The 15638-nt window shown below is 28.5% G+C and overlaps 1 protein-coding gene across 1 annotated transcript in view; it reads right to left on the bottom strand.

The window, feature by feature from the left end:
• The window catches only part of LOC113385804 (kazrin-like), a 47621-nt gene extending 36790 nt beyond the window's left edge, over positions 1-10831 (bottom strand). Inside the window, exon 1 of the mRNA XM_026623637.1 lies at positions 10627-10831. Coding sequence (XP_026479422.1) covers positions 10627-10831 — 205 coding nt within the window. The remainder of the gene's footprint in view (positions 1-10626) is intronic.
• Between the last annotated feature and the right edge of the window lie 4807 nt (positions 10832-15638).

Genomic DNA, 15638 nt, shown 5'->3' with positions numbered 1-15638 from the left:
TGTTAAAAAATGGATATGAGTTTAGTATGTATATATATTTACACACGTATTGAAATCGAATGTTGGCAATGTATCGTTTTTTTTATTTTTTTTAAAATGGCAAGATATAATAATAGTTTGTAAGCTATTGTTATATGAACAGAGAAAAAACTAAGTTACAATAGAAAAAAAATAGAATTTATTCCATAGAATTTATTCCATAAAGTATGGTTTTCAACACGTTCACGGACGTGAATGCTATAGCATTCCAATTTTGAAGACAATTATATAAACCAAGAGCAAAAAAGCGGAAGGGAGATATTTGACAACCTAATTAATTATTAATATTATAATATACCTCACGTTTTAGTCATTACACATATAAAAGTGTAATTACATATACATGACTAAGTGATTCTTTAGGAGATTTTGCGTTAATTTTTTCCCATAGTCACAAATTAGTATGCGTAAGAACATTGCGGAAAATAGAAGCATAATACTTGACGTGGATGCTATATTGTGTTCATCATGTACAACAATTAAAATATGATCTGACTACCCTTATAAACGGTGTATATTCAAACTTCGGATATAACAAAAAATTAAAAATAAAACGACTGTCAAGTTTTGTTCCTTGCTGAAACTACCAGGAAAATGTTAAAATCAATATTTCAGAAATTTATTTCTATCAATTTCTTCAAAACTACTACAGAAAAGATCAAGGAATATAAAACAGTGTCCAGTTGTGGAAATACCATAACAATTTACGTATTAGAAAAAAAACAAGATGGGTTCTAGAGGTGATATGCAGACATCAGATACTTATTACATTCAAACCCTAAATATCGTCATGAATGTTTTCAAATAAAATTGGTATGCAATATGATACATCGTCTATCTACAAGAGTGCAGACAGATTATATATGTCTTATAATATATCAAAACGCGGACAAGTTGAACACGTTGTAAAAATATTTAAAGTGCCCTATCGCCATATGGTGCCAGGAAAACATATATCAAAGTAAAAACAAACGCATGATATAGAAGGATAACAAGATAGGCTTAAAGAACTCATCAAAACAGATCCAGAAGGAAGCAAACAGAATTGTGACAGGTGCCATAAAACTTCCTGTGGGGTATTCCAGTCGAGTATTTACATAGCCTCGTGTAAAGCATAGTTTTAAAGCCAGTTAAAATTTATGAAGAAAAAATGGTCAATAACTATTCGAGCGCAACCAGAGCACGTTTACTGAAAGCACCTAAATGATAAATGGATGATCATAAAATTGACTACTAGTGAGAATATGTTGCATTTTTCATATTATGGACTTTAAATCACTTCTGAAAAAAAAGCAATTCAAGATGATTCTAAAAGTATAATGATTACAACTCATAACCCATTTGGATGAATATTTAACTTAAAACAAATTGAATACCATTATCGTATAAAACGTAATGTTTCATCTGGATAATTTGTTTGACTAAAAAAAACATATTTCACAATACAAGCTGCTGCTGGAAAATTTCGTAGGCAAAAACTACCAAACCGATAACCGGTAACCCCGCGCTTTCCAATCTGAGCGGCGCGCTCCCTCAAGGGGGCCAAATATGTTAAAAAAAAAGAAAAAATTGTAATTTTTTATGCATATTTTTTACGTAATATTGCATATGAATTTGCAGTCTGATTATATCAGTTGAGTATTTATAAAATAAAATTGTTGAAAAAATTAATGAGTGCGCAACTAATTTTTTTATTAGAGCGGGGGGGGGGGGGTGGTAGCAAAAATGCGTTGCAAAAATGCGTTGCAAAAATGGTTGGAAACCACTGCTTAACCAGTTAACTGTGCTGTTCATAAAATAGTGCATACAATTTTGTTTCATCAGAATCAAGCTCATGAGAAGTATATATAAGTCAATCACAGAGTAAGTTGCGCTGGTAAAATTACAATAAAAAGTTGAAAAATATTATTATTCAATTTTACTACTATGTATATTAGGGTGGTACTCTGAAAGTTTTAACTCTTAATATTAACGTTTAGATAGAGCGCAATTCAATCAAAGTTTTGTATGGAAATAGCATGGAAAAATTTTCAAAAATTTTAAAAATAAATAGAATAAAACTCATTCATTTGTTGTTAAGTTATACCTAAAACATTTTTTTTTAATTTTCAAAAAAATTTTCATGCTCTTTCCATACAAACTTTGATTGAATTTCGCTCTATCTAAACGTTAATATTAAGAACTAAAACTTTCAGAGAATTGTTTTTTATCTATTTGGAACCATCTGAGCCCCTGGGAGCAAGGAAATTCGAAAATGATCATTTTAAGGACCACCCTAATGTATATACAAACAAATTAAACTAAAAACGAATTAAATTCAACGAAATATTACACGCGCAAATGTAAGATAGTAAGAATAGTTTTATTGGTAATCAAAAATTATATCCAAAATAAATATTTCAAAAAGTTATTTAAATAACTAAATCATAATTCTTATTGATTAAATATATTAGTTTCGCATATCAGAAAGTTCATGCAACTTGGATTAAGATAAAGAGCCATTTATAACTTCATATTTTATACAGTCATAGCTTTGACAATATTCTAAACATCGTTACATTTCAGAATATATAATTTTTTTTCAAAAATTTAAATGTTAAGATAAAAAGATCACAAAATTCTGCCACTTCTTCATAACCAATATGAATATATTCATCAATCAGTTAACTGGTTAAACTGAAGATGCATACTATTGCACAAAAATATATTAAAAAGTCAAGTAAAAAACATAGAACGACAAGGATAAATCGACTTTTCTGAAAATATATTTAGTTTCGAGTTTCTGATTTTTTTAGAAAATACAATCTGTGAAGTGATAATTGATACTATATGCATGATTAGTAAAATAGAACTGTGACTTATTATTCAAAAGAGACTTATTTTACACAGTTCATATTGTATGAAAAAATCTTAAATCAATTGTATTATCAATTCAGGCAATGATCAAGCTCGAGAATGCATTATTAATATAATGGTAATCACATTTCACATACCTATAAATGATTTTTTTTTACTATGACACATATATGCCACTAATTATCATAAATTCTCCACAATTCAATTAATTTCAAATCCCTACTATGTTTCTGCCATTAAAAATATAATTATCGTAAATGGGCCATTAACAGATAATAACCTTATCTTAGTTACTCAGAAGTTCATAAAAGATAATATATTTAAACCCACCGACACAGTCGTAGTAATTGATTAAAAAACGTACCGCAGGGGACAATAAATATATCAAGAGCCACAATGTTTTATAAATAGATTTTAATCGAGTGAATTACATTTACCATAAATCAAGCGGTGTCTAGAAGCGTTTCTGGTTATTTTCTTACTTGTAAGAAAACAAGACCTTTCTAAAACAAAACTACATTTCTATGTTGTTACATGTTTTTGGAATTATATAGTTTGAAATTAGACCGCAATGCAGTAATATTCCAATTGGATTGATTTATTCATTTATAAAGTTCTATAGAAAGCGTGGTGAAGAATGTTGCATTTTGCTAAAAAAAAAAAACAAACAGAAAATCAGGATTTAATTCATTGCAATGTTTACGGTAATTGATGAAAAAAATTGCTGCATTTTATTAAAGAAAATTGCCAACACATTATCGGCATTACCCGCCGCTTGCAGCCTGATGTCAAGCAGTAGTGACATAGGTCTTCACGTAGTAATATAAATAGCAATATGTTTCCAAGTGAAAATAGTCTATTATAATAAAATTATATATATATATATATATATATATATATATATATATTAATTATATATATATATATTAATTATATATATATATATATATATATATATATAATATATATATATATATATATAATATATATATATATATATATATATATATTATATATATATATATATATATATTAATTATATATATATATATATATATATATATGCAAACAATATTATATTATAATAGTATAATGATATTCCCAGAATAGGTGTATACAATTTGTATCTTTATGTAAAAATCAATGTATGTTTTTAAGTCAAATAAAGCAAATTTTCAAATAAAAAAAAAAAAAATCACATGGAGATAGGACCGTTTCAATTGCCATTTGACCAGTTAGGTCAAACCATCACAACAGGTTATGGGACCCTTAAGTTTTGGTTGATGTTTTAAATAATATTTGTAACTAATAAAACAAAAATCAGCGAATGATTTAGATCAACAGAGCATTTTTATTCAATATCAGTAATCAATCGCCAAAAAAATAAATCGAACACATTTCTTGCTTTTTGATGTGCCTATTGCTGTTTATATTTTTAACCATTTCAAAAATTGTGGCTCAACCAAAAAAAAAAATTGTTTCTGCAAATATTTAATAAAACTAAAATTTCTAATTCATCCATTAGATTTTAAATATAAAGCAAAATTGAATCATAATATTATTATTGGGTTTTCATGCGGCTCTGTACTATCAAATGTAATACGCTTGGGAAGAGGTGCAGTGACACAGAAGGGAGATATCGAATATAAAACCAGAACGTTATTCTAAGCGATATTAAAAAAATAAATAAAACAAACTCTCATATAAAAAGCACGCAAATATATCAAACCAAATGAATAGGGGGTGCCGATGTATTCAGCAGCGCGATTGCATTGCATTGCATTCGCAATATGTGTCGGTGATGCGGTTATTAGATATTTGTTCGAGGGGAATTTGACAGTAGCTCAAGGTAATTTATATCTGTGCTTCTATAACAAAGGAATACAAATATTGTGAAAATAACAACACCTGATACTATATAGGCATATTTTTGTACATATTTTGAACAGCGATCATAACTTATGAATCCTATAAGATGCCTTGGATATACAAACATATGCAGTTTTATCAGCAATAGCAACATTAACCTATAAGTATACTCGTAATCATAATTGTATAAGTACCAATGTATTATATATAGAACTTAAACAACTGTATAGATTAATTATAAAATAGGTTTAATGGCCAAATGAGGTAAATTAGAAGCCAAAAATAGAAAAAAAAGATGCCTTGATGATCTTTTTCAGAATTTCTCAAAAACTGATGACTCTTCAGTGGATGCTTTAATACCCGAAAAACGCTATTTTAACTTGAATACATAATGCAGTATACATTTTCAAGTTAAAGTCGATGTCACTACTACTTGACATCAGGCTGACCGAAACAAGTATCGCACCTGAAATATCTGATTGGAAGCCAATGGTTCTGACGGCTAAGTTACGTGGATGCACAATGTATAATAATTTATTATATTTTTTAATGTCGAAGGTACGGTTTACCAAAAAAACATTTGAAACTGTTCTGCTTAAAAATGCTGTGATAGTAATAAAAAAAACAATTATTTTCACTTTGCGTAAAAAAGTATGCACTTTTGTTAACGTGTTATTTCGAAAGCATTCTGCACCGATTTTTATGAACATTGAAGATAGTTTGATAAAGTTTTTCATTGAAACAAACAATAGAGATTTTAATTCTCAATTTTCTTACAAAATCTCAAATGGATCAGAACTCAGGAATCCTATAAGATGCCATGATGATCTTTTTCAGAATTCGTCAAAAACTGATGACTTTTTATTGGATGCTTTAATACCGGAAAAGAGCTATTTTCACTTGGAAACATATTGCTGTATATATTTTCAAGAGAAAAACAATGTCACCACAATGAACACATCGTATTCTAATATTGACTAGGGTCACTACTACTTGACATCAGGCTGCCAGAGACAAGTATCGAACCTGAAATATCTGATTGGAAGCCAATAGCTCTGAACGGCTAAGCTAAGGGCATGCACAGTGCATAAGCATTTTTTATATTTTTTAATTTCGAAGTTTAATAAAACTTAAATGAACATTTGGAACTGTTCTACTTAAAAATGTTGAAATAGTAATAAAAAAACAATTAGTTTCACATTGTGTAAAAAATATGCAGGTGTGTGTAGACAAGACAAACACTTTCGTTAACGTTTTTTTAGGAATTCTTCTACTTCTTAGGAAAGTTTATAAACGACGTTTTTCATTTGAAAATTAATAAAATTGAGATTTTGATTTTCAGTTTTTTTACAAAACCAGAAATTGATTACCGAATAAGTAATTCACTCGGAAAAAGTTATTTTTGTACAAACAATTGAATCACTGCTCACATTAGAAATATCTTTAGTTTGATTCTGAAAATAAAAATATTAAATGTAGCTCGAAATTCTCATAAATTCATTCATATAAAAAGAAATGGCAATTTTAGAAATTCAAAAGCTATTCGCATAATCGAATTTTAAAAAATCAACTCATTTTTTTGATAGCAGTAAGTTAAAACCTGCCTCGAAAGCAGATGATTTTCTCATTAAATTACGAATATCAAAGATATTAAAGATCAAGTATATTTATGTTGCAAAGTTTTAAACGAAGTAATTTCTATTTCTCCTACCTACAAAAATACCGCAATTCTCTGATATATTATTCAATAAATGCATTCCTAACTTTATATTCAATCTTTACAAAGTACTACATATATTTAGGACTTACACTTGCATCATTTTATAACCTTAGAATACTAGTTATTTAATATATGCACTTAAGAGAAATATGAATATATCTTTTCGGAGATCAAATATAAAATTCTTTACACTAAAATAAGTTTGTACTTATTACAAACTTTGCTTTAAAGTTATATAACTCGTTTTACAAAATCACGGTTATAAATTTAACGCGATTATGATTTTACTACTCGTAAGTTTATTACGACGCAAACGTATGGAGCACAACAAATCGTAAAATAAAGCTTGTTCGTCACTGATTGCTTAAATTGAAAATGTAATTTAAAATTTGTGATTGATATACAATTTTACCTGATAATTAAAACTTTAGATATAAAAAAAAACATATACATTATTTAGCCACGGATGAACAAAACTATTATAGAAACATCAACAACACATTCATTACATTCATTATAGATGTGCGTGCTTCAGGAAGAAGAGCAAATGACACCAATTAGGACAAAAGTATGATTAAGAGTGAGAATAATAGAATCTAGACCCTCCCCCCATGAAGTAGTGCTTAACAGCGGTTTCCGTGGGGACAAGAAGCCAGGGAGAAGCGGAGGGTTAGTTGGCATTATTTAAAATGAAAACGACCGAGCGCTTCTAAATATGGCAAAACGACTGGTAAATTTTGTGAATTAAGCAGTAGTGAAGATGAGTTTCAAATAGACATTCATACAGACAAATTTTACGATATTACTATTTGCACCGAAGATAGTGATGAATGTGATGATGATATTATCCAACCAACATTAAGAAGAAGAAGTTCAACAAATTAAATGAAGAGTAGAAAGACATTAGCAAATGTGCCGATTCTCCATCAATACAAATACCAAGCAATATAAGACATCCAATAGATTGTTTTACTTTATATTTTACAAATGAATTATTAGACAATATAATAGAAAAAACAAACCATTATGGCAACAAAAGAATGAACAAATATACTGACTAAGTGGCATATTCTAAATGCGAGAGAAAGAAAAAGGATTGTATTGTCTGTTCTGACAGCTATGCATTTTGATAATTGTTTTGAACGTCACCATTCTTTATAAAATGATCAAAAATAAATTAATATTATAAATGTATGTCCTTCAATGACCACAAATTTTTATCAAACAAATTGTATAACATACGCAATGAAATCAAGTTTACAGCCGATGCAGTAGATTGTTTTGAAATCGGTACCGTCCCGTAAGTGTTAAAACATTTCCTTTCCTATACAAAAAAATAGATATATACTACAAAAAACTGCGTTCATATGAATATCACATGATTGCAATGATTTTTTTATAAATTTTTCAATTAATCATTGTAATCAATATTTTATAAATTATATGTAATCCATTTTCATGGTAATAATAGAAATACTTCTCATAAACATATTTCAATTATACTCGTATTTCTACATTTTTCCAGGTGTCCAAACTATGTTTTAGAGCGTGCCAAAGGCGTCATGTAACTTGTTGTAAAAGAGCTCTACTGAAATAACATAAGAGATTCATTCGAGAAGGATTTGTTGCCGGTATAAATCGACAGTGTTGCGGGATCTTTGATACAATTCTTTAATAATGAAAAATCCTTCCGTCATAAATCGTATGTTGATGTTTATAGTCATGTCAGGCGACGGGGTCCATCGCGACCCATTACCATTTCTGTATGAGAAGAAACGCGAGGAAGAAACCGGTTTCCAGAAATATTTTTATCAAACAAAGTCAAGACAAGAGTAAATAATGATTCTTTATGGTTTGCATTTATATAATAAACGCTTGATTCAATTTAATTAGCAACCTTATAAACAACTTGTAAGTTGCAAGTTGTTTTCAATGCTCTCATTGAAATATGGATACACGTTTAACCAATGTTAAAAGCTTTTGGTTATTGCAATTTGGAGGGAGTATGTTATATGGGGTCAACTGACCACCATAGTGGGTAATAAATTGTATTATCGTTACGAACCAGTATATTTTACAATACAAACATTTCACAATTGTTATATCTACTTTTATTTAAAAATTTTCATGAAAAATGTGATTTCTATTGAAAATAGCATTTTCCATTTAAATAACAATATATTCATAATTGGCCAATATCTATATTGGCCAAATATAAGTATAAGACAAAAAAAAACTATGTTGTTATATATGAACCCTTAACAAAATGATATTATTTTATATTAATTTAATTATTTTATATTAATTGAATTAATATAAAATGATATCACCTCGCTAAGGGTTCATTCATCATAGCATAGTTTATTGTATCTACTATTTTTGCAACCAATATAGATATTGGCCAATTATGAATATATTGATACTTCAATCGAAAATGCTATTTTCAATAGAAATCACATTTTTTGATCAATATTTTTAAATAAAAGTGGTTATCACACCTAGATGAGATAGCAGGTGAATTAGCCAAAGGTGCCAGTTTAAACGGAACTAAATATAATAATGCTTTAAATAAAAATATAATAAAAACCATGAAAATATAGCATTCAACAGTAGGATATTGCAATGGAAAACTAATAACATAAAATTGTAGATTGCAAATATCTTTTAATGTAAAATTGATTAATTTCTTTCATCTGATTTGGGGCCGCTCAAGTATTACGTAAGCACTACAGGGGGGCGGGGGGCTTGTTGATTTGCTTATTTTGGGTTGACATGGGGGGCATGGGAGTCTGGATGATGATTACGTCATAGGTAGTATTTTTATTTTTTACATTAATTGCAAAATGTTTACGTAAGCATGGTGGTAGGGGGTAAGAGCTTTGCTTACTTTTGCTGACAAGGAGGGTGGGGGGGGGTAAATAATTGTAATAAATCTGCTTACGTAATACTTGAACGATTCCTTTGTAATCTAATAGAATTTTAAAATTAATCTAATAGAGTTTTGTTAGTGCTTTCTGGATCTAGTAGTGTTTAATAATTAAACATTTTGATGACATTTTTGCTTTAAAATGCATAAAGACCAGCATAATGTCTTAAGAAATAATATTAATTTGATCGGCAATAAATATAACCAAAAAAAAATTACGTACAAATAAAGGTTGTTCGTCACTGACTAGCATTTTGCTCAATTGATACTGAAGATTATCCCCGTTACGAAATTGAAAATGGAATTTGTAATTGAAAAAAATTTTTACCTGTACCTTTTAAACTGTTAGTTTGCCGACTGTAAGTATTTCATGAAGTAGTAATTTGAAAAACAAGAAAAATGACTATAAAAATGCACTTATACATTATTTAGCCACAAGTGAAGAAAACTGTATACTGCAGAAACATCAATACATATTATTAACAAAAAATTGCTTTAAAAGTTCGTTTTATTGAGTACCAAGAAGCACTAAAGAAAACAATTCTAATATATTACAAATCAGAAATATTTTATATTAAGGTTGATGACTTAATTAGAATATTAGATTTGAATCTTGATATAATACTACATCTTTTGATAGTATCTCTAAAAAAATTAAAATTTCTTCTGTTTAAAAAAACGCTATAAAAATATGAAGAAATCAATGGCTGTGTTCTAAAATGAATCAATTGCTTTTTTCTAAAATCAATCAATCAATGCTTTTTTATTAAATTGAAATTGTATTATGGTTTTTAGTTGTCTCACTTTGGACTTTAGGAAGAATTTAAGCAATATATTAAACTAAAAAATATATTTTCCAAGTGAAGTGAAAGATTCAAGTATAATGTAAAAAAATAAAAAAATATTTCGGGGTCGGGGGCCCGTGGCAATTTGCCACCCATGACACCCTATAGTTATACCACTGAGATCAAAATAAATTTGATTAGAATATTTTTCATTTGTAGAATAAATTTACCGCATTGTACGTAGTAAAGAGAGCGTTATCTCTTAATGAAAGACAATGTTGATCACTTGTAACATGATTAAGATAAAGCCAACGTCTAAGACATGATAAGACATACGCAACGCAGTGAATGTAAACAAAACCGTTACAACGAATGAATCATCTGATCACAACTGTCATTCAAATCAATAAGGTTATATACTTGTCACTTACCAGCCATGGTATATCTGTCCATGTAGTTGATGAGATTTATAAAACACAATATAAGAACAGTCGTCCATTCTGTCCTCGTAACCGTTTTCAAATTTCTTTCAGTAATCTCATTTTGAATAGGTTGTCTTGAATTAACCGAATCATCATCGTCAATTAATTGATGCGACGATGTACTATTCGGGACGTCTCCTTGTTGCACACTCATTTTTCTTTTAGAATTTTTTAAAGGTTGCTTTTCAATTCCCGAACCTTCCTTCATAAGTATATCACTAAATTTAAAACGATAAATACTGACGAACCCAAAATAATCACAAATTTACAAAAACACGCATTGCGACTGACGTACGCATTTGACAGCTAGCCACGCACTAACACTAGGTTATGATGCAACTGAACTCTGCGCGTCAGATTCGGAATGCGCAACTTAAGCAGTAAACGATGTGGTGGGGGCAGCACTGTCGCCGTATTAAAGAAATATTGAGTGAACACGTTGCGCCATCTACCCATTGTATTGTATGTTGTATTTGACATTTACCTGAAATTCTAACCTTTATTATAGAACTTTACTTAATTTCTTTTAAGGGGGTCTTCGTATGTGATGAGTTGAAAAAATCGATTTTTTTTCTTTTCATATTTCGGTAGATTACAACTTTAAAAATAACATATTAAAATTTCAAATCGATATCTCAAACAGTTTTTGAGTTACAGCCATTTAAAAAGTATACGTATAGTATATAGTACAACGATCATTTTATCTTTAAACGCGTTTTTCTCAAAATTGTGTTTTTCAAACTTTCCTCCATTGTATCTCAGAAACGGCTGGACTGAATTACTTGAAATTTACAGGGCACACTCAATATATTTAAACGCAGGGAATGAACTATTATCAATCGAAAACTTCGACTTTTTTATAGCAAAAAATAAAAAAAAAACGCCTAATTTGCAACTTTCATTTCAAATGTCTATAAAACATCCAATTTTTTTTATATTCATTTTATTGTAGTTCATTCCGTGCTTTTAAGCCTACAAATTAAAACGCGTTTATTTTTTTTTTTGGTCAGATAAGCCGATCAGCCGGAATCGTGGAGACAGTGGAGCTCTTTTTTTCGAGGCGGGGGTGTTCAGAGCGCTGTAACTCTAGTTTGACTGAATATTTTTTAGCTGAAATTTTATATTTATACTGTCCAAATGTGTTAATAAATGATAAAAAACTTGAATCTCTAAATATTTACTGGGTCGTAGAAAAAAAATCCTAAAATATCCCTAAAAAACAGGCGGTCATATAGTAAGACCCCCTTGAAGTAGTTAAATCTTTTTTTCCCAGTTTATTATATATTTTTAATAAATTTTAGTGCAAAAGTACTGCTACCAATGCTACTCCTTGTATGTATTAAAGTAGGACCTCGATTAACCGGACTAATTGTTGTCGATATTTTTATTTATTTATTTATTTATTTGATATAATTCATGCATACTGTATCTCAGTCAGACAATTGTTCTGGTATGAGAGATCACAGCAATTATAACAAAAATAAAATCTAAATTTTATGTAACACACTTACATTAAGACATCTATATATTTTTACTTATTACTATTATACACAGAACGCTTGCGTACATACATACATACTTATACTTAATTGTAATTAATATTTTTACAAAAACAGAAGTAGATATGCATCCGGATAATCGAATGTATGAAGAATAATGTTGCGTATTTATTAAAAATAACAAATATATACATAGATATAAACGAAAATAATGTTTATTAAGAATTGAAACCTCCTTATGTATGTACATATATATTTTCTTAGATGACATTACATACATTTACTAAAATTCAGCATTAATCGTGCAAAAACTCTAATTGTAGGTATGTACATGCATATAAATTAGTCGTGGTTGGTCGTCTGGATAATTGCTAATCTGTAAAACTGAGGTCCGGATAATCGAGGTTCTACTGTATTTGATATATTTTATATAATATATACCTTACCTTATCTCCGTTTGTAGTTAAAGCTCTTTTTTACTGTTTTTATTAATATTTTGAACAGCAATTAGAGCTTATTAGAGTCATATAAGATGTTGTGCTAATTTTACTTATTTCTAGTTGGTTCTGCAGATAGCAACCGAAACAGTTGTCTGTCAGTTATTATCACAATTTTTGTATTAAGGCGAATATTTATTGATGCAGTACTGCCGGATAAGGGCTATCTTCACTAGTAAACATATTTGCTTATCTCTTTCCAAGCGAAAATCGTTGTCACTACTTCTTAAGGATGCTCAAAGCAGAATTGAACCTGAAACTCCTGAGTAATGTCCAGTCATTCTACCCACTTCTCCAATGAGCTAGCCTCTCCTTTTTACTAATTTTTAGATGTTTCATTGCTAAATTATAGTATAAATCTGAATTACATTACCAGTATATAGTACCTTACTATATTCTCTTTAAGGTAGTTGAACCTGTTTTTGTTTAATTGTATTTTTTTATTTAATAATAGTGCAAATCGGTACTTTTACTCATTTCATATCTACGTGTATCACCCAAATATAGTATTTCGATTTCTTTATCCTCTTCAAAGCATTACACTTGTTATTCATATATTTTAATTCATTAATTTTATATATAAGTTTATCCCCATATGTAGTATGCCACTTTATATCCCTTGAAGCACTTCAATTTATTTTTCATTAATTATTACATAGTTTAACGTTAAAACATAGCCTATATTTGTACTGTTACTAAACAACTTCTTGTTCATTCAATGTATATTTGATATACAGATTCATTATCAACATAATCTAATAGTTTACTTTTATGCCCTATGAAGTTGTTAAATTGTTTTTTTGTTTAATTATAGTGTAAATTCGTCACATTTGCTACTCAATGTATTCTTGTATAATTTTTTGATATATTTTTTATTTTTGTGCGCTACCTATAAAAAAGTACTTTACTTTATCCGCCTTAAACTGTTAAGTAATTTAAATATGTTTGTTTGTATTAATAAGGATAAAGCACAATGCTCTAACTAGTTGACTACTTAATTAATTAATTCAATTAAATGAGAGCAATTAATTAGTAATCACATTCAAGAAAGTGAGAAAGAGCATTCAATATGTTTCTTACTAGGAAATTCTTTATAAATGATTCGAGTTGCTCCTTCAAGTTACCAATTTACAATTATTAATTCTGGACGATATAACTATTATTAATTTTGTTCTGAATGAATAATATAGATTCTTATATATGGTATGGATTCTATACTGTACTGTATTTCTAATATCGGCTTATACTATACTTTTATCATTCATGTTTTTTCTGACCCTTTTCATGGTAATTCATTAAATATTCAAATAATCAAAATAGTGCTTGTGCAAATTTTTGAAAAATTCATTTTAAATTTATATACTTTCATATTTCATTTTTGATATATTAAATAAATGTCCAATATAAATTCACTATATTTATTAATAATGATTTTCAAAAACAAATTTTGGGGTAAATAGATAAACAACATAATAAGATTAAATATACAAACATTAAAAGCATGAGTGAATATACTCTGAATCAATCAATAAATAATATTCATGGACTAGGATACTTAAATAAATAACAAAATGTGAGTGATAAAATTATAGCTTAATATCTAAGTTGGGAATGGTTAGAAGTTTTTATTTCTCATGGAATTCTTTGGTGTTTTATATATTCCTTTGGTACATTAAGTAGAAAAAACTATATTTGATTAAATTTGATGTTATGATTCATATGATACTTAAATACACATTATTAACCTAAATTAAAGTTACGAATAATTTATAATTCTTAACCAATATATTGCTTTGTGCTTTACATGCATTTAAATAGTTTTGTTATAAAAATAAATGACAATAAAATCCAATAAATTATATAACAACTCTTAAAATTAAGAGAAGTTATGATATCCGATAAAAGTTTGATCAGTGATATATTTTTAAAAATAATATTATTTTATTGAATAAATGTATAAATACTTGCGAATATTAGTCTCTTTTTCAACAAATCATTATTGATCTTGAGAATGTCATAATTATCAAAGATTATCTTCAATCTTATTTTATATACAAAAAATAGATGAAAAGTTTTTAAGATGGACTCAGAGATAAACTTTAGCTGATCCTATAAGCGAGTATTCTATTAATTAATATTTATTCAGCAGAATCGACTTGCTTCTCATGTGTAATTTACAATTATAAAAACTTTTAAGAACCTATGCTTGTTATGAGTAAAATTATAAAAATGTTTTATACTTATGTGATTTGAAAAAATTCTTAACATTATCATTGATTAAAATACCATTATCATTATTTAGAGATTTTTCATTTGGTCGAATAAAACTTGTGTAATATTGAGGATTAAAATTGATGTGCTATGGTCAATAATAATTTTTATGATTAAGATTACTCATTAGATTGATTTGCAGACTTCATTAGTGGATTTTCAAGGCAAAACCAAAAAGAGAGACTAATAGTAAAAGTTAACGATTTTTTTTTACTAACTATAACTAAGAGGGAATAAAATAGTTGAGAGAAAGAAGAAAAGCAGATATAATAAATAATAATAAATAAATCAGCAATTGGTGTTAAATAACGAGCATATACTGATATATTAACAGTCGACTCGTTATTAATTTTACGTGCTCACAGTTTAAATCACTTTTGTTATTTTATTAATAACAAATGATACGTATATAATCTTAATAAAAAAAAATCTATAAAACAATTATTCGAGATGAAAACTTATCAAACCGATGAAATTGCTGCAGCTATTTCGATATCGCTGATACTCTTACCCTCCTATGCTGGGCGAAAGCTGATCGCTGTAAACTATCGTTTACCGACGGCGGGGGTGCAGACACCCTGTGGCTGGGTGGCGGGCCTGGTGGACATGGGGGTGCGTAGAAGACAGCCCAACAGAGTATGCTCCTTCGCTGGAACTTGAAGGCGTTGAGATATCATCTTATCCGAACGCGGTC

Source organism: Ctenocephalides felis, unplaced genomic scaffold (assembly GCF_003426905.1).
Source record: "Ctenocephalides felis isolate EL2017-DRISC unplaced genomic scaffold, ASM342690v1 CF-g0.4_SCAFFOLD_03571, whole genome shotgun sequence".
In the NCBI taxonomy this organism is placed as follows: domain Eukaryota; kingdom Metazoa; phylum Arthropoda; class Insecta; order Siphonaptera; family Pulicidae; genus Ctenocephalides; species Ctenocephalides felis.
Note: the sequence above shows the minus strand (reverse complement) of the source record. Positions and strands in the feature narration are given on the sequence as shown.